Source organism: Amblyraja radiata, chromosome 7, assembly GCF_010909765.2.
Source record: "Amblyraja radiata isolate CabotCenter1 chromosome 7, sAmbRad1.1.pri, whole genome shotgun sequence".
Lineage (NCBI taxonomy): Eukaryota > Metazoa > Chordata > Chondrichthyes > Rajiformes > Rajidae > Amblyraja > Amblyraja radiata.
In genome coordinates, this window is record NC_045962.1 from 4,929,347 (window position 1) to 4,957,180 (window position 27,834).

At 40.1% G+C, this 27,834-nt stretch overlaps 1 protein-coding gene across 1 annotated transcript; it reads right to left on the reverse strand.

Moving 5' to 3' along the window:
- On the reverse strand, positions 1-27,139 carry idh1 (isocitrate dehydrogenase (NADP(+)) 1). Its single transcript, XM_033023593.1, has 9 exons — positions 27,022-27,139; positions 25,239-25,377; positions 18,817-19,108; positions 12,136-12,238; positions 10,758-10,935; positions 9,581-9,732; positions 8,796-8,936; positions 3,645-3,807; positions 1-989 (listed from the first exon to the last, which is right to left on the reverse strand). The coding sequence occupies exons 2-9, from the start codon at positions 25,361-25,363 to the stop codon at positions 896-898; spliced, it is 1,248 nt and encodes a 415-aa protein (XP_032879484.1). The 5' UTR covers positions 25,364-25,377; positions 27,022-27,139; the 3' UTR covers positions 1-895.
- Positions 27,140-27,834: the final 695 nt, after the last annotated feature.

Here is a 27,834-nt window from a genome sequence, read left to right on the forward strand (position 1 = left end):
GGTAGGTGGTATAAGTTTATTAAGGTAGAAAGAAATTTGTATCAAGTTATATAAATGTGCATTTATGTAAAACTATATATTAATAATTATATTCTTTAGTTCAGATAAATTCAATTATCATGAAATTAGACCTGGTCATCAAAACAAAAGCAGAATACTCCAAAATTTAGATACTCTCACTTTGAAACATTAGTCTCATGATCTTTACATAGAAATTTTATGACCATATAATTTCCATACCAAAAACATTTTAGTGAATGTAAATGAAGTACTTTGGTTTTGAAACAATCTTGGAGATATTCCAGAATGTCCCCAAGAATTCAGGCACCTGGTTGTTCTATATTTTGCTTCCATACCCCCAACATTTACCAAATCTCATCTACTTTTGGAGTGGAATCCAATTTTTCTTTAGCACAGACAGTAAAGATTTTTCAATAGTCATTCAAATCTCCAAGGCCAATATTCCAAAAAGAGAGTCTTGAATAAAGTACTCCGCTCATATTATATCCCTTTGTTTAAAAACTGATAAAGTTAACATAAAGTGAAGATTACATTACATCTGATTTTTTTTGGTATTAATTCTTTCCTTTGTTATTAACTATAATGTGCCCTTTTTGTTAATTGTAGTGAAAATCTCTTGCTGTACACATTACATAGTATTATGCTTAATCTCAATGAAAACAAGTCATGATCGAATCCAGCAACTTTTCCATTAGCTCAATACTTATATGATGCGTTCCAAGTGTTATCTACTAAATATAACAATTTGTAAGTGCCATTTTAACATTTAGAATCTAATGAAAGATCTGACTTGAGATAGGACACTCATTCAGTACATTGAAGTGACCATGATTAACAATGCAATGTGCATTTTAAAGTGCATATGAAGCAAGTTTTAAAGCTTATGTGAAGACAATTGCTTCTGTTTGAGATTTTCTGCAAGTTTGTCCATGAATTCGAAAGTGTTCAGATAATCCGAGCGTTGCACACTTCAAAACAAAAAACAGTGAATTACAAATAAAATAAAAGCACAAAAGTTAGACATTTAAATCAGTTTCATGTTTAAAAGCTAGATATTTTTCTAACTTGCATTTGACAATCTTTTATAGCTTATGCAAATTTAAATGGATAGCATCATCAAAATTCTTTGCTCTGGCTTATTATAATTTATTAACATTCAGGAGAATCTTTAAATTCATATTAGGCTAATGTTCCCTCCTTACATTTCCTTTTTAAGTACATGTTATGAATATTATTTAGGTCCAGTGTCATAAAACACTAATCCTCGCACTTAAACCCAAATCTTTTTATCTATTCACTAATACAAAAGGATCAATACTGCAGTATACACTCTACATTCATTACGATTTCAGGGTAAGAAACAAAAAATAGGCAGACAATAAACCACTGGGTGAGTTTATAAAAATCTGAAACACTTTTTACAATAGGATATAATGGTAATAAGTGTCAACATTCTTCGATTAAGTCCTGACTCCAGTTATTTCATGACAACTGGTACGTTGGTTAGAAAGTTAGAGACCCGGGAAAGTCCAAGACTTTAGCAGAGTTATCCACAAGGGTTAACAGAAACTTTGGCCTATTATCCTTCACAATGACTTATCAAGCAAAGTTTAAAAGATTTCCAGATGTTAATTATAAGGACTATCATAATTAAATGGAATGGTGTACGCATCCCCGCGCGCCTATGTATAGACCCATGATTGCAGTAATACTTATTAGATGACAGCACTAATCACAAAGATTGTCATATAATATATAAAATCTAACTATAAAAGTTACATCTTTGATGCCAATGTCTCACCACGATAACTCTGCCGTTGCATGATTTGGAATAAGCGAGTTCGGTATTTCGATAAACGCAAGGAATCATGGGATTTGTCAAAGGTCATTTGGGTTAAAAAAATGCAGTGATGTAAAACTGTATAAATTGTTAACTATTCTACCAAGGAATTAATCTAGAATTCTGTCAACTCAACAGCTTCCTTTCTTGTTCTGCTGTTCACACACTACTTACACAGTCCCAGCTCTAGTTCACTTCATTCATCTGCAATTATGAGATATTCAAAATGTTAAAGAATGTATTATTTATTAGAATTTATTATTTTCTTTTAATCCTTAATGTGTTTTCTACTGGAATAAGAAAATATTAAGTGTTTGAAACATTTTCTTATCTTTATTCATAATTTATATAAAAATATTTAATCTGAGGCAGGCAGTGACTGTATCAGTGTGATGTGGGCTGATGCTTTACCTACAGCGGGTGTGAATGTACCGTTAAGGCAAAGATTCATCTCCGTGGAAAAAAAGAGTACAGGGTTGGCCCTGTGAAGGAGCCGCCAATCTGATATAAGACATTTAACTGTGAATTGCCTGCCCTTTAGTATTGGATAGATTGAGTGGAGGGTCTGTGCTGTTCCAAGTTTGCGTTGGTTGCAGTGTGTTTCCCCCAGCCATCTCGCCCAGTGCACGTTGACCAGCACAGTTCGCCAGCCCTTGTTAGCAGAGGCTCTTTGTGCAGGTGTTCCCCGAAGCCCAAAGGTTTTGTGGAGGTTCTGCGTTAGGATCGGGCACGCAGCGAGCTAGCGAGAGGGCTGTCAGATCAGATCAGCCCAGGTTGCCGAGTGGCCGATGGGCGGATTTTAATGGGTCATTATTTAACTGTTCCATCTGTGCGACATCGCCAACTCTCCCTCTTTCCCAACTATCGACAAAGTCTGTCTGAGAAAATGCTCCCACCCATATTACGGGTTGGCTCCGCGTTTGCCCACTCACTGGGTTGGGCGACACCTCCTTCAAAGAGAGCGAGAACAGGTCCCGTCAGCTAGGGAGCTGCGACCCACTCGAGTGAAGCCTCTAGTTTGGCTTCGGTTCAAATAGCTGCAAATTCTCATAATTACCACCACCCGGTCACCCGGACCCGGCTCCCAACAGTGTGCCCTGACAGACTGGAACCATCCCCAGAGGTTAAAGCAACAGCATCTTTATTTAAGCCAACCCACCTCGAAAGTTTAACCAGCCTGTTCGAATCCAATCTGAACTTTCCAACCTACCTCCCACACAGCACATTCTCCTTGTTTCCTTCAATCCAGGAAGGTTGTTTAGATAGGAATGTAAGGACTGTCTCAAATTGGTTGACCACACAACTTGTAATTCGTGTAAATCAATATTGAATTTGAATGGCTGTGACTCAGGCTAATGCCAGGGATTTGATAATTGGCAGGTTCGTTTCAGGCATTCTTGTGTTTTCAAGGCTGGTGCTGTATGGAGTCAATAATTTAAATAGATACAATTGTGGATTTGTACAGCCTGCAGTACGCTGTGGCCTACTGCCGACATATTTGATGGATACATTTATTTATAAATTTCATTGAAATGAATACACAGGTCCGTACACACACAGTAGCTCAGCTGGCGAAAATGTTTACCCCGAATGACCTGGGCATGCGCAGTTGTAATACCGAACTCGCTTATTAATGTGAACCAGGCATGTGTTATGACTAACAGGCAAGAGTAATTAACAATTCAGAATAGACCTATCATTGCCGAAAGAGTAATAAATTTCCGATAAAAATTTAAGATTGGTTAAAAGACATGAATCAGCCCCAAGAAGTGTTTATACTTACTTTGGCAGACCTTTGATACATGCAGCCAAATCTTTAGTCATACAACCAGACTGGATGGTTTCTACACATACATCCTCTAATGTGGTACAGAAGTTCTTCAGTGCAGAATTGTCATCCAGCTTTGCTCTATGGGATAATCCTCGAGACCAAGCAAAGATTGAGGCTTAACAGAATGAATGGAGAAGAATTATACGTATTTTAAAGGCAAGAAAAGTAATTAACCTATGATTCAATAAACTATCTACCATTATAAATAATTGGTATTTCTCAGCGGAAGGAAAATTGGAATTGATACTATGCCACAAGGGAAAGAACACTGGTGAGGTAAATTGCTTTTTGAATGGGATATAAATGTGTTGAGGATTTTAAGGGGAGCAATTTGAGATGTTAGTGAAGAATTTCGGAAAAGGATAAAGAGCATGACCAAATTATAGTGAAGAGTTGGTCAGAAATCAGAGTAGTGATCGGAATACAAAAACGAAATCGATAAAGATTCTTCAATTTGAAATGTGAACTGTTTTATCTTATCATATATGTTGTCCGACCGACTCCATGTTTTCAGCATTTTCTGTTTTTAAATTCGGAGTCAATTTTGGAATCATCAATTAAAAACTAATCACAAAGACCAAGACAGACGGAGAGGTTCGGAGAATGGGTCAGTGCAACTACAGGTTGAAAGAATAGTTAGGCTAGAAACCACTACCTCAACTAAAGGGAAAAAATATTTTAAAAGGATCGAGGAAAGTGAGTCCTGTGAGTTTTGGATAGTTCCAAAGATGTTGTATACACATGACCTTTGGTTCCAGTAATGTCTATAATCCTGTGTACGAACATATCTGATAGGATTTGATTCTGAAGCAACATGTGGATGGATGACTGTAATAGCCTCAAATTGGGTCAAGGCTAAGCTTTTCCAAATCAATTTATGACAGTTCTTATTTGGCCTCACAATTCTCAAAAATCAGAAGGTTGTTGGTGAAGAGATGCTCATTTGACTTTCAGAAGTGAGATAAGGAGATTTCAGGGACAGCAAATTCCTGTTGTGAAGGGCAAGTCTGGTAAGATTAGGAAACCTTGGTTTAGTTTAGTTTAGTTTAAGGTTATGGTTGATGAGGGAAATTGAAGGAGGCATATGACAGGCATAGGCAGTTGGGATCAAGAAACCCCCTGACAAAGAGAAAATTAGGGGGGCAAAGGGGGGCCATGAGATATACCTGAAAAATAAGATTCATCTAAAATATTCTAGGCATATAAAAAATTAAAGGGTAGCTGGGGAAAGAGTAGGCTCCCTTACGATCAATATGATAGTGTATGTGTAGCCAGGGAGAATGGGCATGGTCTTGAATGAATACTTCTCATCCATATTTACCATGCCGAAGAAAGTGGAAGTTCTTGAGTTCAGGGGAGAGAATAGAATCCTTCTGAAACATATCAACATTAGTAGAGGTTTTGAAATGCATAAAGGTGGATAAATCCATAGGACCTGATAAGGTGTAACCAAGGTTGTTATGGGACGCCATGGAGATAATTATTGGGGCCCTGGCAGAGATTTTTGTAACCTTATTGGTGCCTTTATTTAAGGAGGACAGCAAAGAAAGGCAAGGGAACTATATATTGGTAACACTACAACAGCGGTGGGAAAGTCACTGGTAGGGATTTTGAGAGACACCTTTGCATTTGGAAAACCAAGGACAGATCAGAGATTGTCAGCTTGGTTTTGTGTGTAATCATGTCTCACAAATATGAGTTTGTGTTATTTTGAAGCAGTGACTAAGAGGATTGACAAGGGCAGTGCAATAATGTTCTGTATAGTAGGCTGGTCCAGAAGGTTTGAACACATGGGACCCAAGCTGAGATAGCAAATTGAATACAAAATTGGCTTGCTGTTAGGTGGCAGAGGGTTGTATTGGAGGGTTTTTTCCCCCCAGACTAGAGGCCTGAGACCAGCAGTGTGCCACAGGGGTTGGTTATATATTTGTAAATGATTTGGTTGAGAATGTAAGTGGCATTATTAGTAAGTTTGCAGATAACACCAGAATTGTGATAGAGTGGACAGTGATGAAGGTGAAAGTGGAAAATAAATAGATAGAATTTAACTTTGACTAGGTGATGAAGAAGATCAATGAAGGTAGGTAGGTGATGAAGAAGATCGATGAAGGTGGCAGGTGAATGTTGTATACATTAATTTTAGTAAGGCATTTGAATAGGTCCCTAATGGTAGGCTGATTTAGAAGATTAACATGCACAGGATTCACAATGACTTGGTCATATGGATTCAGAACCAACTTATTCATAAAGGAGGGTTGTGGTGGAAGGTTGATATTCTGGCTAGAGGTTTGTGACCAGTGGAGTTCCGCAGGGATCTTTACTAGGGCCACTGCTGTTTGAGATATATATGAATGACCTGGATGTAAATGTAGATGGTTTGGCAAGTACGTTTGCTGATGACACCAACATTGGAGTTGCAGCGAGGAAGGCTGACAGAAGATACAGCAGGATATAGATCAGCTCCAGAAATGGCAGATTGAGTTTAACCAGAGTAAGTGCAAAGTTTTGCACATTGGGAGGTTGAATGGAAGGTGAAGTATACAGTGAATAGAAAAATCTTTAACAGCATTGATGCGCTGATGGATCTTGGAGTCTAAGTTCATAGCTCACTGAATGTGGCGATGCAAGTAGATAGGGTGAAAAAAGTATACGGTATGCTTGCCTTCATTGCTGGGGGCATTGAATACAAGAGTCAGGAAATTATGATGTAACTCCTGGGACTTCAGTTAGTCCGCATTGGGGGTATTGCGTGCATTACAGGAAAGATGAGGAAAATTTGGAGAGGGTGCAGAGGTTTACCGGAATACTACCTGGATTTCAGCCACAGGGAGCGGTTGGGTAGACTTGGATTATTTTCTCTGGAATAAACATTGAGGGAGTCTTGATAGAAATTATGAAAGGCATAGATAAGGTAGTCAGTCAGAAACCTTTTCCCTGGGTAGAGATGTCCAACAGTAGAAGGCATAGCTATATGGTGAGAGGGGGAAAGTTTAATGGAGGTGTGCGGGGCAAACTTTTTCCTTACACAGAGAGTAGAGGGGGCCTGGAGCACATTGTTCGGGGTGGTGGCAGAGGCAGATACGATAATAGCATTTAAGAGGCTCATGGAAGTGCAGGGAACAGAGGGATGTGGATCATTACAGAGATGAGATCAGTTTAACTTGGTATCGTGTGAGGCACAAACATGTGGGCCAAAGGACCCTTTCCTTTTTCTAAATGTGAAGCGATTTAAAGAATTTAGAACAGGCAGGACAATGACTGTGAATGCCATGGCCCTTGGGAAGTGACTGAATGGAGACCTAGGGGTGCAAGTACCCAAAAGTGACAATACAAGTAGATAAGGTGATAAAAGCATATGGGCACACTTGCCTTCAATTGGTCAGGACACTAGGTAAAAGACTTGAGGTCTCAATTGTCCAGATGCACAAAACATTGGTTAGGTTTCACTTAGTGTATTGTGTGCAGTTCCGTGTAGTACACAATACAAAATATATGATGAAGCTAAAGAGGGTGCAGAATGAATCACAAGAATGGTGTTTGGATTGCAGGGATTGAGGTATACTAAGATATTGAATAGACTGGGTCTGTTTTCTCTGGAGCAGAGGAGGCTGAGAGATGATATGAAGGAGTTTTATAAAATGTTGATATCCACACGATGATAACATTTTAAACCTATGCCCTCAAGTGAGAGGGAGTTCTTTAAAGAGAAAACGAGGGGAACATATTTCCCACACAGTAGCTAGCATCTGGAATGAACCGTCAGAGAAGGTGTCGGTGAAAGCAGGAACAGTATATATAAATAAACAGTAGTGCAAAGACTAAAACAAGACATGAGCGCGCGCGCACGCACCCATACAGTTCAGAGCTTAGTTGGAGATTGTAGTGTTTAAAAGCCTGGATGGTTGTTGGAAAGAAGCTACTCCTCAATCTGGACGTTACAGTTACCTAACTGAACTGCAGTTACCAGAAATCTGCAACAAAATATTAAGCGTGTCAGTCAGTGGAGTAAGAAATTGGGTCAGCATTTCACGTCGAGGTCCTTCGTCAGAAATTGAAAATTGAGAAAGCCTGCATGTTTAAAGTTGCAGATGAGATGCAAGTGTGGTAGGGGTATCTGTGATTTGGTGTAGACCCCGATAATCCATGTGACACAGTCTGAAGAAAGGTCTCGGCCCAAAACATTACCTCTTCCTTTTCTCCATAGATGCTGCCTGTCCCGCTGAATTGGCCCAGCTTTTTGTGTCTATCTTCGTTTAAACCAGCAACTGCAGTTCCTTCCTACACTAACAAGTTGAATTTACCATAGAAACTTATGAAATTGAACACAAGCAAGCCATTTGGTAATTTGGAAATCAGGACCATGTAATGAAGCTTCACAACATGCATTTTTGTAATGAAGTCCATTTGGACATATTCCGCCTTCCCAGAACAGCGCCTATCAACCCAATTTGGATTGGTTTGCTCAGTTGTCCAGTTCCAGTCACTGTCATTATTCATGCTCACAGCAAGAATTGTGCAATTAATGCCTTGCCAGTACTGATCACACCCTAAAAGTAAAATTATACGATTTATACTTTAGATGCTGTTACATTAAGTTATTATCTAATCTACAAAATCTTAAAATGTACAAAATTCTTGAGCTTTCCAAATGAATTGATTTTATAAACATCTAAAAAGGAGCACATTTGAAAACTTGAGCACCCAAACTCAGTAGGTGCCCAATAGGATTCTCAGCAAAAAAACTACTTACCAGGATTCTCAGCTTTAAGTAACATTGGATGAAGTAAAGAAGCTCAATGAAAATTCAGCCTTATACATTGGCATTGCCAAAATCTGTATGGACTGCCTTGCATTGAACATAAATTTAGAACATCTCATCTCTTTCTTTTTGACTAAAATATTTCAAAGCTAAAATTTGTGCAGAATATGTGTTATAGGTTTCTGTGAAGGACGTAGATCATGTAATTTTTAATTTCTTTCCAGACAACACACATCCTGTGTCCACCATGAAACTCACTTAAGTTACAGCATTATTGTACATCAAATAGAACATCCTTGTAAGTATTATTTTTATACAAGGAAAAAACAGCAAAATCATGTTACCAATGGGATTAGTTGAGGTTTCCTTGCCCTGTTGGTGCATTCGGTAATGACGTGTTACAGTGCCATGGGCGGCCTCCGATTCTACTGTCTTACCATCAGGACAAATTAATACACTTGTCATCATTCCCAGTGACCCATATCCTGTGGACAAATAGAAAATTGCCAGAATAAGACTAAAATTAAATTAAATCCATGCTTCTGTAGAATATTAATAAAATTATAGATAAAGGTAGAGCTGTTTTTTTCATTTCCGTACATCTATTTGATAGAACTGAATTTAATATTGTCTTAATACTTTAATTGACCTGTAGGGTTCCTGAAATAAGGAAGTTTAGTATTTTATGTTCATTGTTAAACTTGGAAATTTAACACGTTATTTGATGACGTTATCTGTCTAGTTTTAGTTTAGATTAGAGATGGAGCGTGGAAACATGTCCTTCGGCCCACCGAGTCCACACCGACCAGAGATCCCCACACATTAACACTATTCTACACACACTAGGGACCATTTTACACTTATACAAAGCCAATTAATCTACAAACCTCTTTACGTCCATGGAGTGTGGAAGGAAACCAAAAATCTCGGAGAAAACCCACGCGGTCACAGGAAGAACATGCTAACTCCTTACAGACAGCACCCGTAGTCGGGATCGAACTCGGGTCTCCGGCACTGCAAGTGCTGTAATGCAGCAATTCTACCGCTGCGCCACCATGCCACAACTATAAATCTATGAATGTCTCATTATAAATAGCTATTTATTACACAGCTGCTTGCGGCAAGTTACCTTGTGCAATAGAGTCAGATTGCACATCGCCATCATAATTCTTGCAGGCCCATATGAAACCACCCTCAGATTTCAGTGCTTGAGCTACCATGTCATCAATCAATCTGTGCTCATACCAGATTCCTTTAGCCTCAAAATGTGCTTTGTATTGTCTGTAAAAGAAAGCAATTCTTGGTTAAAGAAAACTATTTAAGGTCTGAAACACAGATGTGCTATTGGGCGCCTTACCTCAACATTCATTCCTGAAAGTCAAGCTTTCCAAACATTTAAATTCACACTGCCCTTATCGTTTGAGTCCTCAGCTGTTGACTTTTGCCACCGCATTTTCCCCTTTTAAACAGTATTGTTTCTGGTAGTAAAGTAAAACAAGGAATGTTTGAAAGAAATCTACTGGGTGGCGCCGTCAGCGATGGCAGCCTCGCCAACGGTCTGTCTTTTTTGTTATTTTTAGTGTGTTTTAAAAAGTATGTGTTAATGTTCTCTGGTTTGTTTTATGTGGGGGGTGGGGGAGGGGGTCAGGGGAAACTTTTTTTTCAATCTCTTACCTTGCCGGAGATGCGATTGTTTTCCGGATCGTATCTCTGGTCGCTCTGCGGCCTAACATCATGGAGCTGGCGGCCTTGCTTGAGACTGACTTTGAGCCCCACCGCTGGGCCGTGGACTTACCATCAGAGCCTGCGATCCCTTGCCTGCGGATTTCACCATCGAGGAGCTTGCAGTCTCAGGTAGAGGCTGATGTCGGGAAGCTCCAAAGTCGCAAAAGGTTCGACTAGTCCCGACCCGCGGTCCGATCGCCCGGCGCGGGGGAGCCGAGATCCCCCTGATGCGGGAGTTTGATCGTCCCGACACGGAGAGCCCGACCGCCGGCTATGGGAGCCAAGATTGTCCCGTCAACAGAAGGCTCGAGGCCCCTGATCGTAGGAGGACAAAGAATGGAAGAAGATTTAACTTTTTTTTCCGCCTTCCATCACAGTGAGGAATGTGGAGGAGTCACTGTGGTGGATGTTTATGTTAAAATGTATTTTGTGTGTTTTGTTGCTTTTTATTGGTATGACTATGGCAAATCAAATTCCTCATATGTTGCAAAATATACTTGGCTAATAAAGTATGATTATGATTATGAAAGAGGGAGGAGTGGGATATTATTTTTGGAATGTTTATGTAACGAGAAAGTTACTTGTCATAGATTTCCTGGAATATGTCCTTGAATCGTCCATCATATCGCTTCAGTATAGTATTCTTTGTGCTCATGTATAATGGCCAACCTTTAGCAAGAGCTTGTTGAAAAGAACTATGAGCAAAGTCCGTAATAGAGCAGTCTGTGTTGTACATTCCCAGAGCAACTCCTCCACCATCTGTAATAAAAAAAGTGAGTGATTTTATTTTAAATAAGGCACACTAAATATACAAAAGTATATCTGTTTGTGCTAATATCCTCCAATTGCTTTTGAAATTTGAGATTGTAGGTCCCTCTTTCCTGTAACAATAAATCTGATTCACAAGTACATCTCAGTTTCCATGGAACTTTTCTTGACCATTTTAATTAAATTATGTGCAAATCTAAACGAGAAAAGTGCAAATTTGACATCTGCTTGAGACTGAAGATTTTGTCTCTGTACCAGCAATTAATATGCAGAACTATATTACATGCCCCATACAATACAATACTATTTATTTGTCATTTGAACCTCACATGAGGTTCAAACAAAATTTGGTTTCTGCAGTCATACAAGAAAAGAACCAAGACACACACCAACACAATTTACACAAACATCCATCACAGTGAATCTCCTCCTCACTGTGATGGAAGGCAAAGTCTTGTCTCTCTCCTGCTCTCCATTCTTCTCCCGAAGTCAAAGTCAAAGCCCCCAGCGGGCGCTAGCAAGTCCGCGGCCATTTAAAGCCGCACTGGGCGATGTAAGGCCCTGCTCCGGGTCTTGATGTTGGAGCCCCCGTCGGGCGCTAGCAAGTCCCACGGCTGTTTAAGCCGCGCAGGGCGATGTAAGGCCCCGCTCCAGGCCACTTTCAACCCCGCAATTCGGGCGGGAGAAGTTATCGTTGCTGGTGCTCCGTGAAGCAATCTCCCACCGGGGACCCGCGAGCTCTCGGTGTCACCATCCACCGGTTGGGTCGCAGCAGCGCGCCACCACAGCTCTCCACGCTCCGAAGCTGGCCTGCTCCACGATGGTAGCTCCGCAGCTCCGCCGGCTCCCTGACTTGAGCCCCCAGGTCGTTCCGGTTGGAGGCCGCTCCACAGTGCTAGGCCCCAACGGCAACAGAGACCCGACAGGGAAAGGTCGGGTCCCCGTACAGGGAAAAGATTTAAAAGTTTCCCCCACCCACCCCCCACACATACACATTTAAAAACCGACTACAAACTATACCCTCAACGGGACAAAAAAATTAAAAAAGACAGACGGACTGCAGAGGCCGCTGCGACGTCGGTCGCGCCGCCCACACACACATTACTACGCGAGCAAGAAGGGGTCATATAATTCAGTAAATGGAAATGTACTGATCTTAAACTATGCATCTTTTCATCACACAGATCTTACCTTTGAATTCATGAACAGTATAGGTAACAGGTTCACCTTTGTCAGGTATGTATTTTATTTCAACTCTACCAGGGCCAGGTACAACAAAGTCAGTAGCTCTGTACTGCAAAGAGGAAATACAGTAAAGTTACGATAATCCAGTAAACTGGGAGCTTTACTAGTGTTAGACTAGTGGATGTTATTTATACATTATATATGTTTATTTTTTAATCCATATATCATCCTTTTAGTACTCCAACACATGATTCTGATAACGTTCATAGACCTGAAATGCTGTTCCCCTCACCACAAAAGCCGCCTGACCTGCTGAGAATGTTTTTCAAGCATTTTCAAGTTTTGTTATGCTATTAATTCACATTTATTTTCAACTTGTTATATAGTAATTATTTCAGTTCAAAGGGAGCGCACAAAAGAGATAAAGCTGTTCAAACAAATGTGGTCACAGAAGAAAAGTTAAAAAGGGGAGCATGGGAACCAGGGGCCTGAGCCAGTAGAATGCAGGAATCAGAACCCTGGCAAGTAGAGGGGAGAGTGGGAACTGGGACGCAGTGAGCGGTCAGAGAGCATTGGAATCAGTGCCCCAGCGGGTGCGAGGAAACATTAACTGATTTACTTTAGTACTATATTTTTGTTTACTCTATTTCCGCATAATTCACATCCTAGTAAAGGCATCTTGTTGGGTTGCAGGTTCAGGGAGTCAGTTATCATCAAAGTTCTCAATTAGACATCTTGCATTCTTTAATACAGAAAGTGCTTTTAGGACTTTTTGCAGCGGAGCTACAAGCCAAATATTGACCAAATCAAATCAATCTTTGAGAATGCAAATAACAGAGAAAACAAGGATAAGGAATCAATTATAAAATCTGCAAAACTGAGGGGCAAAATTATGCGAATGAACAAAAAAAGTCAAGGTGCATGAGGAAAATACAGGATTGAGAGAATGGAATAGCGGCATTTTATTGATGATTTTATTTCTTCCACAACACTACACAAGAAATCAACTGAAATTAAACTAAATACTGTCCAATATTTTCCAATAATTTGCAAAATTAAACACGTTAAAAGCGATTCATGGAAATGTATACAAAATTGTCATTGATCTCTGAATTTGTTAACCTTCAGTATATTTGCATAATATAATGAACTTTGCAAAGCAGTCACTTTGTTTCATACAGATGGAAGTTAAAGGATCACATGATATTGTTGCAATATTGTTGCCGAGTCATTTTACAAACTCTCAACAATATTTTATCTATCTCCTTAAGTATATATACAGTGCCACTGTATTTCTTCCAAAAAGAACAAACGGTAGGTAGAAACACACCACCCGATGATTTTCCCCTTTTCCTTGAAATTAATATTTAAAACATTTTTGCTGCTGCTCTAGCACTCCCATTCCCTGTATATCAAACAACACAATAGAACATATCTATTCCACTCCATTGAAAGTTGAAACATAAAGGAAGAAAAATGTTCAAGAGATACTGGCAACTCCTGTATTACTGATGTATGGTTAACAACATTTTGCTCGTACAGAATTCATAAATCCATACCCAAAAGTTTGAGATACAAAATAAAATTTGTGTTCAGAATTTGTGAAAAATAAATAATTCCACGCTTCTAGATGCACTCGCAGATGTCGCAGCTTTGCATAATGAAGAGTCACAAAACAGATCAACTTTCTGAGAACACAACCCCAACCCCCGTCATTCAAATGTACATTGAGTTTCATTTCCTTTAGTTTAGAGATACAGCACAAAAACAGGCCCTTCGGCCCACGGAGTCCGCGCCAACCAGCGATCTCCGCACACCAACACTATCCTACACACTAGAGAGGATTTACAATTTTACCAAGCCATTTAACATACAAACCTGTACGTCTTTTTGAGTGTGGGAGGAAACTGGAGCACCCAGAGAAAACCCACGCAGAACACTGGGAGAACGTACAAACTCAATATAGACAGCACCCATAGTCAAGACCGAACCAGAGTCTCTGGTGCTACTTTAGTCAATTTCCCCAAAGATGGTATGTACAGTAGTTAATTAATTTTATCCAGATCATTGCATTTTTTTAAATTTTTGCAGTACAATATCCAAACACGTTATAGTTGTACAGCACAAATAAAGGCACGTTGGCCCATTGTGCTTGTATCTACCATCTACACTTCTAAAATAATATTTTGAACTCCCTCCAGATCCTGCCACTCACATATGCACCAGGGACAATTTGCAGTGACCAATTAACCTACAAACCCACACAATTTTGGGACCGAGGAAGAAAAGAAAGCATCTGCATGATATGCCCAAATGCTCATAGTGTGAACAAACCTCGCACAGATAGCACCACAGGTCGGGATTGAACTGAAGTCACTTGGAGCTGAGGCAGCTCTACTAGTTGTGCCACCCACTTATCAGATAAAGGCAAAAGACAGCAAAACAGAGAACGGGTGGCTCCAGTTTCCTCCCACACTCAAAGGACGTACAGGTTTGTAGGTATAAAGTAGCCTTCTGTAAAAACTACTTAACGCGCATTTTTTAACGTGAAAATAATAGCTTTCCATGTCAATTACCTTCTAGTACATAGTAAAGCTTCTGCCGTTTGTTCTTGAAGGTTGTGTTTCAGACAGGCCCAATTACCAATTTGTAGGAACCCAAGACAAGCAAAGAAAGTAAAACTGGGCCTCCATTTACACAGTAAAAGCACTCTGCAAATAGAGGTCTTGTAAAATACATAAATGGTTGGCAGGGAGTAAACAGCTGTTTCAGGGCGGATCCATACTGCTTTGTAATTAAGTTGTAACTTGTGAAAATAAATCCACACCATGTACAAAAAACAAATTAATAACTGCACAAATGAACTCAGTCTGACTGTGCAACATGCTTCTTTTAAAACTGATTTTCTCCAGAAACCAAAGCACCAACTTTTATGCAAGTTATACTTTTTTTTTTTTTTTTAATTTATTAGAAGTACGGTAAGTTACAATACTACACAACACATATGTCTTAACACATTTTTTGTACCGCTTCATTTTTTGAGCTTTAAGAAAAAGATAGAAGTAAAGGAAGTAAAGAAAGTGCGCAAGAGTCGTGAAGGTGCAAGAGAGTGTTGAGAAAAGAAAGCCCCTTAGAAAAAAAGTTAGAGAAGGAAGTAAAGAAAGAAAGTAGACCCTAGAAAAGAAGGAAAAAGAAAGGAGAAACAATCGCTCTACTATAACATTAAACTCCGCAGAAAGGGGACTACCAACCAAGTCTGTTTTTGTTGTTTTTTTGTTTTTTTTACCCCCCGTTGCCAGATCCTGGTACCTTTTATTATTTATTTATTTTTTAGATTACTATTGCACCTTATGCTTGTAATAGTTCCAAAAACGTAGACCACGTCTTTTGGAAGTGGTCTGCTTTGCCTGCTAAGAGGAATCTCATCTCTTCCAGATGTAGTGTTTCAAACATATTTGATATCCACATTTTTATTGTTGGTGTAGGCGCATTTTTCCAGAATTTAAGTATGAGCTTTTTTCCCATTATTAGCCCGTAATTGAGTAAATTATTCTGAAACACGTTTAGTTCAGGGTTACCTTCCGATATTCCAAAAATAATCCATTCTGGTTTTGGTACCAGTTTTATTTTAATTAATTTTGTAAAGATGTCAAATATTTCATTCCAGAATTCTTGTATTTTTGTACAAAAAACAAAAGAATGCGCTATGGTAGCTTCTTGACACAGATATTTATCACAGATGGGTGAGACATTAGGGAAGAGTTTATTTATTTTAGTTTTTGAATAATATAGTCTATGTAATGTTTTGAATTGGATGAGAGTATGTCGTACGTTAATCGAACATTTATGCACCTGCAGTAAGTGATTATCCCAGCTCTCTTTTGAAATTTTTATTGCTAATTCTTGTTCCCAGTCTCTTCTAATTCCATCAGTTGTGGGTATTTCTATGTTTAAGATGATGTTATATAAGTACGATATTAGATTCGCTGATTCCGCCTTTGTCTTCATTGCTTCATCCAGTAAGTCTGTAGGCATATTATGATAGTCTTTTGTGTATTTTTTCAGATAATCACGAATTTGAAGATATTTAAAATATTGATTATTTTTCAAATTATATTTCAGTTGTAGTTGTTGAAATGATAGTAATTTTCCCAATTCATACAGATCTCCGAGCGTTTTGATTCCCATTCTTTCCCATTGTATAAATGATTTGTCTATAATTGATGGTTTAAACGATGGATTATTAACTATTGGTATTAAAAGAGATAGGTTTCTTAATTTTAGATTCTGTTTTATTTGTTTCCATGTTCTAATTGTGCTATGTATAATTGGATTTTTATTATAATTTTTGTTATTCAGATGTACTGGTGAGAGGAGAGTCACTCCTATATTACACGGAGAGCAGTCCTCTCTTTCCATTACAATCCAGTCAACCTGCTGGGCAGAATTGTCCAGCAGGTGAATCATATTTTTAATATTTACTGCCCAATTGTAATACATAAAGTTAGGGAGCGCTAGACCACCCAACTCTTTTCGTTTATTAAGGTGTGCTCTTTGTATTCTATGGGATTTATAATCCCATATAAAATTTGTAATGTCTGAATCCAATTTTTTGAAAAACTTTTTTGGGAGATATATAGGTATTGATTGAAATAGGTATAGGATTTGTGGTAAAAAGATCATTTTTATAGCATTTATTCTGCCTATTAGGGACATCGGAAGTGTTTTCCAGAATTTAATCAAATTATTTAGTTTCTTAAGTAAGGGATTATAATTGGCTTTAAACATATCATGGTAGTTTCTAGTAATTTCAATTCCCAAATATTTGAATTTTTCTGTGGCTATTTTAAAGGGGAATTTCCGGAGGTGTGTTGAGTCTTTTGGTTTTATCGACATAATTTCACTTTTGTTCCAGTTTATTCTATATCCTGAGAAGGATCCAAAGTCCTCAATTAAATTTAATATGTTTGGTATACTGATTTGTGGTTTGGTGATGTACAATAGTACATCATCGGCGTATAAAGATATTATGTTATTTGAGTGTTTTGTATTATAACCATAAATGTCCGGGTGTGTTCTTATTTTTTCAGCAAGGGGTTCAATTACCAAAGCAAATAACAGCGGTGATAGTGAACATCCTTGTCTATTGCCCCTTGATAATTCAAATTTCGTGGATAGTATATTATTAGTTAGTATTCTAGCCGTGGGTTTGTTATATAATAATTTTATCCATGCGATGAAGTTCTCTCCCATTTGGAATTTTTGCAATACTTTAATCATATAATCCCATCCTACTTGATCAAACGCTTTTTCTGCGTCCAGTGAAATGATAGATAACTCTTGGTCATGAGATTTATGTGAGTGCATTATGTTAAGCAAGCGTCTCAAATTATTGAATGAGTGTCTCTTAGGTATAAATCCTGTTTGATCCTCATTTATTAATCTACTAACATACCTGCTTAGTCTTCTGGCTAGTGTATTCTTAACATTGATTCAGACGGGTGCTCCAAATACAAAGGAGATTCCAAATTACAGATTTGTGTGGCCATGTGCCTACTCCCATCTCCACATAATCAAGGTTCAAATATAGACAGGCCAGAGGGGATAAATAAAGGAACTAATAACTTATATCTGCTTTAAATAAAATGGCTTCATATTGGATTGGAGGAAATTAGAAATGCAGCAATTCTTTCTATCAGTAGAAAATGCGAAATCTTTTTCCAATTGGTGGGATGTGTAAGAATATAGAGCATGTGGTTTAAAAGGGGATTTGTGGGGAAAATTCCCCCCACCTCCATAAAGGATGGTCGGTGACAGGATTTCACTGCTGGAAGGTGGTAGAGGCAGATAGCCAGATTCAACCAGCATCGAGACAAAGAGTTGAATGACCAAGGCATAGATAGTTATGGATTAGGTGCAAATAAAGCTGATTAGTGTAGAAAGATAATTATGTCATGAATGTTGTGGGACAAAAGCCCCATGTTGCACAAACTTCTGGCTGTATAATAATTCAAACATGCTCAACCAAGGCAACAAAGTCTTCAGAATCTATGAAGAGATCCTAAACCTTTTTACATTTTACAATAGACAATAGGTGTAGGAGTAGGCCATTTGGCCCTTCAAGCCAGCACCGCCATTCAATGTGATCATGGCTGATCATCCCCAATCAGTACCCCGTTCCTGCCTTCTCCCCATATCCCCTGACTCTGCTATTTTTAAGAGCCCTATCTAGCTCTCTCTTGAAAGCATCCAGAAAAGCCCACCTCCACTGCCTTCTGAGGCAGAGAATTCCACAGACTCACCATTCTCTGTGAGAAAAAGTGTTTCCTCGTCTCCGTTCTAAATGGCTATTCTTAAACTGTGGCCCCTGGTTCTGGACTCCCCCAACATCGGGAACATGTTTCCTGCCTCTAGCGTGTCCAAACCCTTAACAATCTAATATGTTTCAATGAGATAGCCTCTCATCCTTCTAAACTCCAGAGTGTACAAGCACAGCTGCTCCATTCTCTCAGCATATGACAGTCCCGCCATCCCGGGAATTAACCTTGTAAACCTACGCTGCACTCCCTCAATAGCAAGAATGTCCTTCCTCAAATTTACCTTCAGTGATTCATAAAATAAAGGGTTATCTAGAAAGCAAGTTCACAATAACTAAACTGTTGAGTTTAAAAACTGATTTTGGCTTACTTGGTCACCATATGCATGTCGTCCAATAATGATTGGCTTGATCCAACCAGGTACAAGTTTAGGAATGTTCTTACAGATGATTGCTTCTCGAAACACCGTACCACCAAGGATGTTACGGATGGTTCCATTGGGCGATTTCCACATATTCTTTAGCTTAAATTCCGTCACTCTGCTTTCATCAGGTGTGATGGTGGCACATTTTATTCCTACATTATATTTTTTTATAGCATCGGCAGCATCAATGGTCACCTGGTCATTGGTAGCATCACGGTGTTCAATTCCTAAGTCATAACTAAAACAGAAAATAGCATCATTCAAATCTTAGTCTGGATCAGACTGAAACTTAAATTTGGCATTTTATAAATAACATTTCTTTATTTTTCCTGTAATTACATACAATTATATAAATGTATTAATCCTTCAATGAGCAAAACATGCAACATTTAAATATGTTAAATGATTTACAATACGTGACTCTTACTGCCAAGTCAGTAATTTTTTCCGCATCTAATATCTCTCAGGCCAAGAGGCGTTCAAGGCCATAAAATAGATTAAATAAACGTGGCAGATTTCCTCTGCTGGAAAGGTAGCAAACTGTAGATATAGCCCAGACCATCACACAAAGCAACCTCCCTTCTATTGACTACATTTATATCTCACGCTGCCTCAGCAAGGCCAGTAGCACAGTAAAGGACTGGAGAAAAGGAATGGGTGACGTTTCGGGTCGAGACCCTTCTTCAGACTGAGAGTCAGGGGAAAGGGAAACTAGAGGTATGAAAAAGTACAAAGAACAAATGAATGAAAGGTATAAAAGGAACAAATCAAAGCCAGCACTGATGATCAAGGAAAGGTGGAGCCCACAATGGACCATTGTTGGAAGAAGGGTTTCGGCCCGAAACGTTGCCTATCTCCTTCGCTCCATAGATGCTGCTGCACCCGCTGAGTTTCTCCAGCATTTTTGTGTATGGTCCATTGTTGGCTGTGGAAAAGGTGATAAAGAGAAGATACAAAAAATGAAACTAAGCAAGATGACAAGAGTGGAGGAGTCAGACAGCAGGATGAAAGGCAAGGGTTTGTTGAAATTAGAGAAATTAATATTCATAACGTTGGGTTGCAAGCTGCTCAAGTGAAATATGAGATGCTATTTCTCCAATTTGCATATGCCTTACTCTGACAGTGGAGGCTGCCCAAGCCATAAAGGTCCAATCACTACGACGGTCTTTTCAGGTAAGGCAGAGGTTCACTTGCACCTCCTCCAACCTCATCTATTTGTGGACTCTTGTATATCGGTGAGACCAAGCGCAGGCTCAGCGATCGATTCGCTTAACATCTCTGATCAGTCCGCCTAAACCTACCTGATCTCCTGGTTACTCAACACTTTAACTCCCCCTCCCATTCCCACCCTGACCTTTCTGTCCTCGGCCTCCTCCATTGTCAGAGTGAGGCCCAGCGCAAATTGGAGGAACAGCACCTCATATTTCGCTTGGGCAGCTTACACCCCAGCTGTATGAACGTTGACTTTTCTAACTTAAGGTAACCTTTGCTTTCCCTCTCTCCATACCTTCCCCCTTCCCATCTTACTGTCTCCGTCTACATTTCAGCTGTTTGCTTTGTTCATACCTTCTCCCAGCTAACAATCTATTCTACATTTTCCTTGATTTTCATTCCTTGTCCTATTTTCACACCTTACACTTCCTTATCTGTACACTTCCTTATCTATGTACTTCTCCTGACATCAGTCTGAATGGTCTCACCCCAAAATGTCACCCATTCCTTCTCTCCAGAGATGTTGCCTATCGCGCTGAGTTACTCCAGCATTTAGTGTCTATCTTCAGTTTAAACCAGCATCTGCAGTCCCTTCCTACACAGAAATGGCTGTGTGAGAATGGGGAGGGGAGTTAATGTGTTTAGCAACTGGGAGATTGCATGGGCCTAAGCGAACTGATCCAAGGCGTTCAGCGAAATGATCGTTGAGTCTGCGCTTGTCCACACCTGGAACAGCAGATACCGTAGACAAGGTTGAAGGAGGTGCAAGTGAACCTCTGCCTCGCTTGAAAGGACTGTCGGGGCAATATTTTATGTTCAGGAAAGAGATCAATATATTCCTGAATGCTAAGAGGGTTAAGAGAAATGATTAAGAAATGTAGAATCAAGGTTGCTCACCCATTTCCTCTGGAATGGGCTAACAATCACAAGAACCAAATGGCATTCTCTTATATGTTATGATTAAAAGTATTATCCCACTTTTTCATCCATTCCCTATGAACGAGGGGCAATTTGTGGAGGCCAATTAATCTACAAACCCACATGCCTTTGGCATGCGAGAGGAAGTCACAGCATCAGGATCAAAACCAGGCCTCAGCAACTCTACTGCTCCACCACTGTGCTGCCCACTACACTGCCTTAATTCATAAGCTTTTATTTAACCACAATTCATACAACATAAATCTCCCCAGCTTCAAACTTTACCCATCTCTGTTTTCTCTCGACATCAACCAAATCTTTGAAATGTTTTAAATTAATGTTCGTCAAGTTCAAGTTTACGTTTATTGTCACTTAACCAACTGAGATACAGTGAAATTTGAGTTGCCATACAGACAGACTAAACAAAAAGCAACAATACACACAGCCACATAAAATAAAATCTAACATAAACATCCACCACAGTGGAATCCACATCCCTCACTGTGATGGAAGGCAATAAAGTTGTCATCTTCCTCCTTTTTTTCATAAATTCTTATCTATGAAATGAGCACTTAATGATAAATTATTTTATAATAACAGTAAATAAATAACAATTATAAAATAAATAATAATTTACAAATATTTCTATCATAAAGAACTCCTTTGGATTGTATCTACCATCCAATACGATACTTCCGCAGTTGATTTTTACATTGGTTAACTTAGCAGGTCGACAGCAGACAGCATATAAAAGGGAGTTTGAATTCATTCCATGAAAACGTCACCTATATGATGGTCCAGCAGAATCCATCCTCCACTTATTTTGCAACAGCTACATTCCACCCATCCAGTTAAAATAGATAAAAAGGTTAAATCCAAATTATGTACCAATTATATTTTTGGCATCTTGAATGTCAACATCTTTTTATTTCTATAAATATTAAGCACATTTTTTTTTCTTTAATTAGTTATATGCATTTTGCAGTGAGTGGGTATTTCATTAAATACTTACATAGAACATAAGAGCCAAAGGAGGATAGAATACAGGCTTTGCCCTTATTTCCCAACAGAAGTTGGTCAATGATGTAGTATAAAAAGAGGAAACAGATGATACATAACAGTCCTGTTAGCTCTACATCAATGGAGATAATTTTTTTGGAAACGGGGAACGCATAAGTTAACAGAAAGACACAACTAATTCACTTAAATTTACACTGGCTGTCCTTGAACACTACATAAGCCTAACAACTGAATTATTTTGAGATTAAATACAGGTTTGACGAGGAGAGGGCATTTGATACAATGCACATGAAATTTAGCAAGCAGTTTAACAAAATTATGCAAAATATGGACAAGGAGCCAAGTCAAAAATTAAAATGCAGATGCTGGAAATCCAAAATAAAATGGAAACTGGTAGAAATATTCAGATGGTCAGCCACTGATCAGTGTGAAAAGAAACAGAGCCAACAGTTCAGATTGAAGACCCTTCATCTGAACAAGGAAGAAGACAATCTTGTTCAGTTGCTGGGAGCAGGGATATCGCTGATGGGGTAAAACCAAGGTGACTGTGGGGGCGAGCTATAAACAGGTTATTTGGTCCATGAGTCCATGCAAGTAGGAGAGTGAGAACAGTGACAAAAGCGTACATAGAAACATAGAAATTAGGTGCAGGGGTAGGCCATTCGGCCCTTCGAGCCTGCACCGCCATTCAATATGATCATGGCTGATCATCCAACTCAGTATCCCGTACCTGCCTTCTCTCCATACCCTCTGATCCCCTTAGCCACAAGGGCCACATCTAACTCCCTCTTAAATATAGCCAATGAACTGGCCTCGACTACCCTCTGTGGCAGGGAGTTCCAGAGATTCACCACTCCCTGTGTGAAAAAAGTTCTTCTCATCTCGGTTTTTAAAGGATTTCCCTCTTATCCTTAAGCTGTGACCCCTTGTCCTGGACTTCCCCAACATCGGGAGCAATCTTCCTGCATCTAGCCTGTCCAACCCCTTAAGAATTTTGTAAGTTTCTATAAGATCCCCTCTCAATCTCCTAAATTCTAGAGAGTATAAACCAAGTCTATCCAGTCTTTCTTCATAAGACAGTCCTGACATCCCAGGAATCAGTCTGGTGAACCTTCTCTGCACACCCTCTATGGCAATAATGTCCTTCCTCAGATTTGGAGACCAAAACTGTACGCAATACTCCAGGTGTGGTCTCACCAAGACCCTGTACAACTGCAGTAGAACCTCCCTGCTCCTGTACTCAAATCCTTTTGCTATGAAAGCTAACATACCATTCGCTTTCTTCACTGCCTGCTGCACCTGCATGCCCACTTTCAATGACTGGTGTACCATGACACCCAGGTCTCGCTGCATCTCCCCTTTTCCTAGTCGGCCACCATTTAGATAATAGTCTGCTTTCCTGTTTTGGCCACCAAAATGGATAACCTCACATTTATCCACATTATACTGCATCTGCCAAACATTTGCCCACTCACCCAGCCTATCCAAGTCACCTTGCAGTCTCCTAGCATCCTCCTCACAGCTAACACTGCCCCCCAGCTTAGTGTCATCCGCAAACTTGGAGATATTGCCTTCAATTCCCTCATCCAGATCATTAATATATATTGTAAATAGCTGGGGTCCCAGCACTGAGCCTTGCGGTACCCCACTAGTCACTGCCTGCCATTGTGAAAAGGACCCGTTTACTCCTACTCTTTGCTTCCTGTTTGCCAGCCAGTTCTCTATCCACATCAATACTGAACCCCCAATGCCGTGTGCTTTAAGTTTGTAAACTAATCTCTTATGTGGGACCTTGTCGAAAGCCTTCTGGAAGTCCAGATACACCACATCCACTGGTTCTCCCCTATCCATGCTACTAGTTACATCCTCGAAAAATTCTATAAGATTCGTCAGACATGATTTACCTTTTGTAAATCCATGCTGACTTTGTCCAATGATTTCACCACTTTCCAAATGTGCTGCTATCCCATCTTTAATAACTGACTCTAGCAGTTTCCCCACTACCGATGTTAGACTAACTGGTCTGTAATTCCCCGTTTTCTCTCTCCCTCCCTTCTTAAAAAGTACAGGGAACTACAAAAATGCAACGGAGGAAGACATCCAAGCCAGGTCATATCATGAAAATAGGAGTAAGTTAACCACACTGGTGAGTCTGAAGTCACACATAGTCTTATCAGGCTAGCTTATTATTTTTTTAAATCCTGATATGATTTTTTTAATTTACAATACCCACCTGGCTTGGTGGAATTTGAACTCTGGATGTCTCTGGATGAAAGGTTCAGAACTCTGGCTGATAATTAAGTAACCTACCAACATGTATGCTGTACATTTCTATAATTTTATATATCTGCTATACTTTCCCAAAGAAAACTATTTACTCAGGGATATGTTTTTTTTACTTGCTAGTCAATAATTTGTCACATCAAACATTCCATTGATAGCATACTGCACTATTTGATCTTTGTACATAGTTAGGTAATGACAACAAAGATAGTGCAAGGCACAGACATTGCCCTTAGCATTACAGTGCAGCCAAATCAGAAAATGGATCACGGCAGCCACGGCAGCTTTGGACTGTACTCCTGCATCTTGTTTTTATGTGCGCTGCATGGAGACGTCATTAGAGAAATGAAATGAGACTCAACTATAAAGTCTCAAAATGAATAACTCCTCCTCAATGTACGATCAGGTTTGGCTTATAGATGAAAGCTTGTCAAAAGCCTCTGAGGCAACTTACTTTCTGGTATCTTAGTTGGCAGCATTAACTACCAGGAAAAGCAAAATAAGACAAAAATACAACAAAAATCTCTTGTACATCAATCTGTACTTTAAAAAAAAATCTTGTACACATCTTGAAACTTTTAGAAAACATTCAAGACGCGACATCAAATGATAAACATGACCAAACTAATAGCACCTTTTACTTAAATATATAAAAAATAATTACAGAATCATACAAAAGGAAATTGAACTGTATTTAAGTAACTCAGTCCAAAAGAAATGCTGAGTCACAATGAGTCTCATCGTCAATGAATCATGCAGAAATTTGATTTTTTTTTTAGAAGCCAAGAACAAAAATAGCCAAAATGGTAAAAAGCTTCATTAAGTTCCAAAATATAAACATTTACAATTATGTTAAATAACATTCATTTCTACTTGGTTCGGCCAATCAAAAACGATTAATAAAATGTATGTTTCAATGTTCATTAAATTACAACCTGTGTAGTTTAATCTCTAAATAAGGAAAGAGGAGCTTCTCTTTAATCAGTTCCCATATAACTCTGGTCATCTCATCTCCTTTCATTTCCACCACAGAACCAACTTGGATCTTTTTGGTTGACATTGTTGTGTTAGATTCTGTAGAAAAAATGTAAATAGGCATTAATGACAAATGAATTCATTAAGTTAGGTTTTCTTTCAGCTTTCCATTTTGTTCTAGCCTTGTTAAGGGCCTGTCCCACTTTCACGACCTCTGCCGAGTTTGCCCTTGACTCATACTCGCAGCATGGTCGTCACTACGTCATAGGAGGTCGTAACAAGCCGTGATGCTAGTCATAGGTATTCGTGGCATCAAGTAGGTCGAGGCGTTTTTCTAGCATGATTAAAAATGTCCACGAGTAAAAAAGGTCGTGAATTAGGTCGTGAAAGTAGGACAGGCCCTTTAGGATAGTGCCAAATATAATTCTTTATACATTAGATCTCAACTTTCAACAGTTCAATTTTGGTATAACACTGGAAGGTATCTTTACGCTTCAAATCACAAAATGGAACTAATAGATAAGGCAATGTGAATTCCACAAAACTAGTTTTACAACTTTAAAACACTTCTGTGCTGTAAACTCATCCAACCACTTTTATGATTCTGCCTGAACCGACACCTTCACGACCACTGCTAAGTCCCTCTTTTGGTGCCAAGTGACAGTGATCTAAATAAAACAACCAACGTGACTTCAATGTAATGGGTAACGCCTCATTGAATTAATCCCATTAACAACAATTCTGTTAATTGAGTCTCCGTCCATTCTTAGGTCGAGTCGTAAGATCCACTGGCGCTTCTTTAAACAAATGTACGAGTTATGTCCCGGCAAAATAGATCAGCAGATCAATAGCAAGCCTGTGCTTGTGAGACCTCCCTGTAACAAACACTGTATCCAATTCACATTCACATTGCGTATTTCGAAAGACTTAAGTACTTTGGCTCGCCCTGCTTCCTTTCCACCCCAACAGGCTGAGAAACACGGCAAAACCAGTCGCAGATATTCGTCTGAAGGGTCTCGACCCGAAACGTCTCCCATTCCTTCTCTCCAGAGATGCTGCCTATCCCGCTGAGTTACTCCAGCTTTTTGTGTCATTCTCCGATTTAAACCAGCATCTGCAGTTCTTACCTACGCTGTGAGGATAAAATACTTGACAACCAACCGCAATTGATGGTTTGAGCTAAGTGAGTGAGAACACGCTTTATGACAGTTGGCAGATCAATTTCCCTCCTGGATAAACAACGTTGTATCGTGTCGTTATAGGCAAAGGGACATGAACTAACCGGCACCTTCACGACCACTGCTAAGTCATTCTTTTGGTGCCAAGTGACAGTGAAACAATCAAACTTCAACGTATATTAAAGAAACACGGTGATCTAAATGCGGCAGCAAGGGGCTTCTGAGAGGAGTTTAAAACAACTGGCAACAGGTAAAGGATTGCGACACGAAATAGGAAACGGTGGAAACCGAGGATTGGTGAAACAGAAATGGTGGAGGAAGAGGCTGCATTTATTGCAGAAGCACCGCAGTCTCGGTCATTGCCCCGTTTGCATGCAAGGCTGGGTGGATCGGGTGGAAGAACAAGGCTGGAGGTATGGACCGTCCGGCTCACGGCGACAACCGGCGCCCCTCCACCCCACCCCACCCCACTGCGGAAGAGACGCCAGTCTGGCTGCACGGAGAGTCCCTTCACAGGGCTGCTCCCACCAGAGGCCGCCCTTGTTCACCACGGAAAACCCCTCACCTGACTGAGCTGGTGAGGAGAAGAAGTTGACGCTGTCACTGTCGCCGCCGCCTTGACTCCAACTGCCGCCGCCCGAACGTTCCCGGAGCCGGCGCGCTGAGGGGGGCGGGGCTAGGGGCGGGGCTGACCCTCCATCCCCCCCCGCCCCCCCAACGCGTGATGCGCTTCCTCCAATCGCTTGGCGTGAGCAACGCGCTCCACCTCCACCACCCCTCCTCACGTGACGGGGGACGGGGCGCACCCCTCCCCTCTTGCCCCTGGACAACCCATCTTTGCACACACACCCACCACACCTCTCACACAAAGATCCTATAGCATTAGGGTTCGGGATTGGGGTCCGCTATGGGATGCACACACACACACACCGCGTTCCGGGTTCGGTGCAGGAGCTGAGCACAAATGGAGTGACGAGGAACTGCAGGTTGATGCGTTGCAGGAGTTACTCAGCGGGTTCAGCAGCATCTTTGTGCCTGTCTATCTTCGGTGTAAATCATCATCTGCAGTTCCTTCCCACACACCTCTAGAGGGAATGAGTTTCAGACGACGTTTCAGCTCGGCACCCTTCAGATACACCTCTGGAGGGAAAAAAAGGGCCCCGACCCGAAACGTCAGCACAGTCGCTGCCTAACCTGCTGAGTTAATCCAGTCTTTGAGTTTTACATTACAATCCACGCCGCTTTACATGTCTGCGCCGCTGCAGTTCCAGACTTTATCTGCAAGGCAGATGCAGCTCGTCGATTCGGTCGCTCCTCTGCAAAATCGCTTGGAAAGGGCTGGCCATGGTCCTGATACCCACATATCACTCCTCCTTTG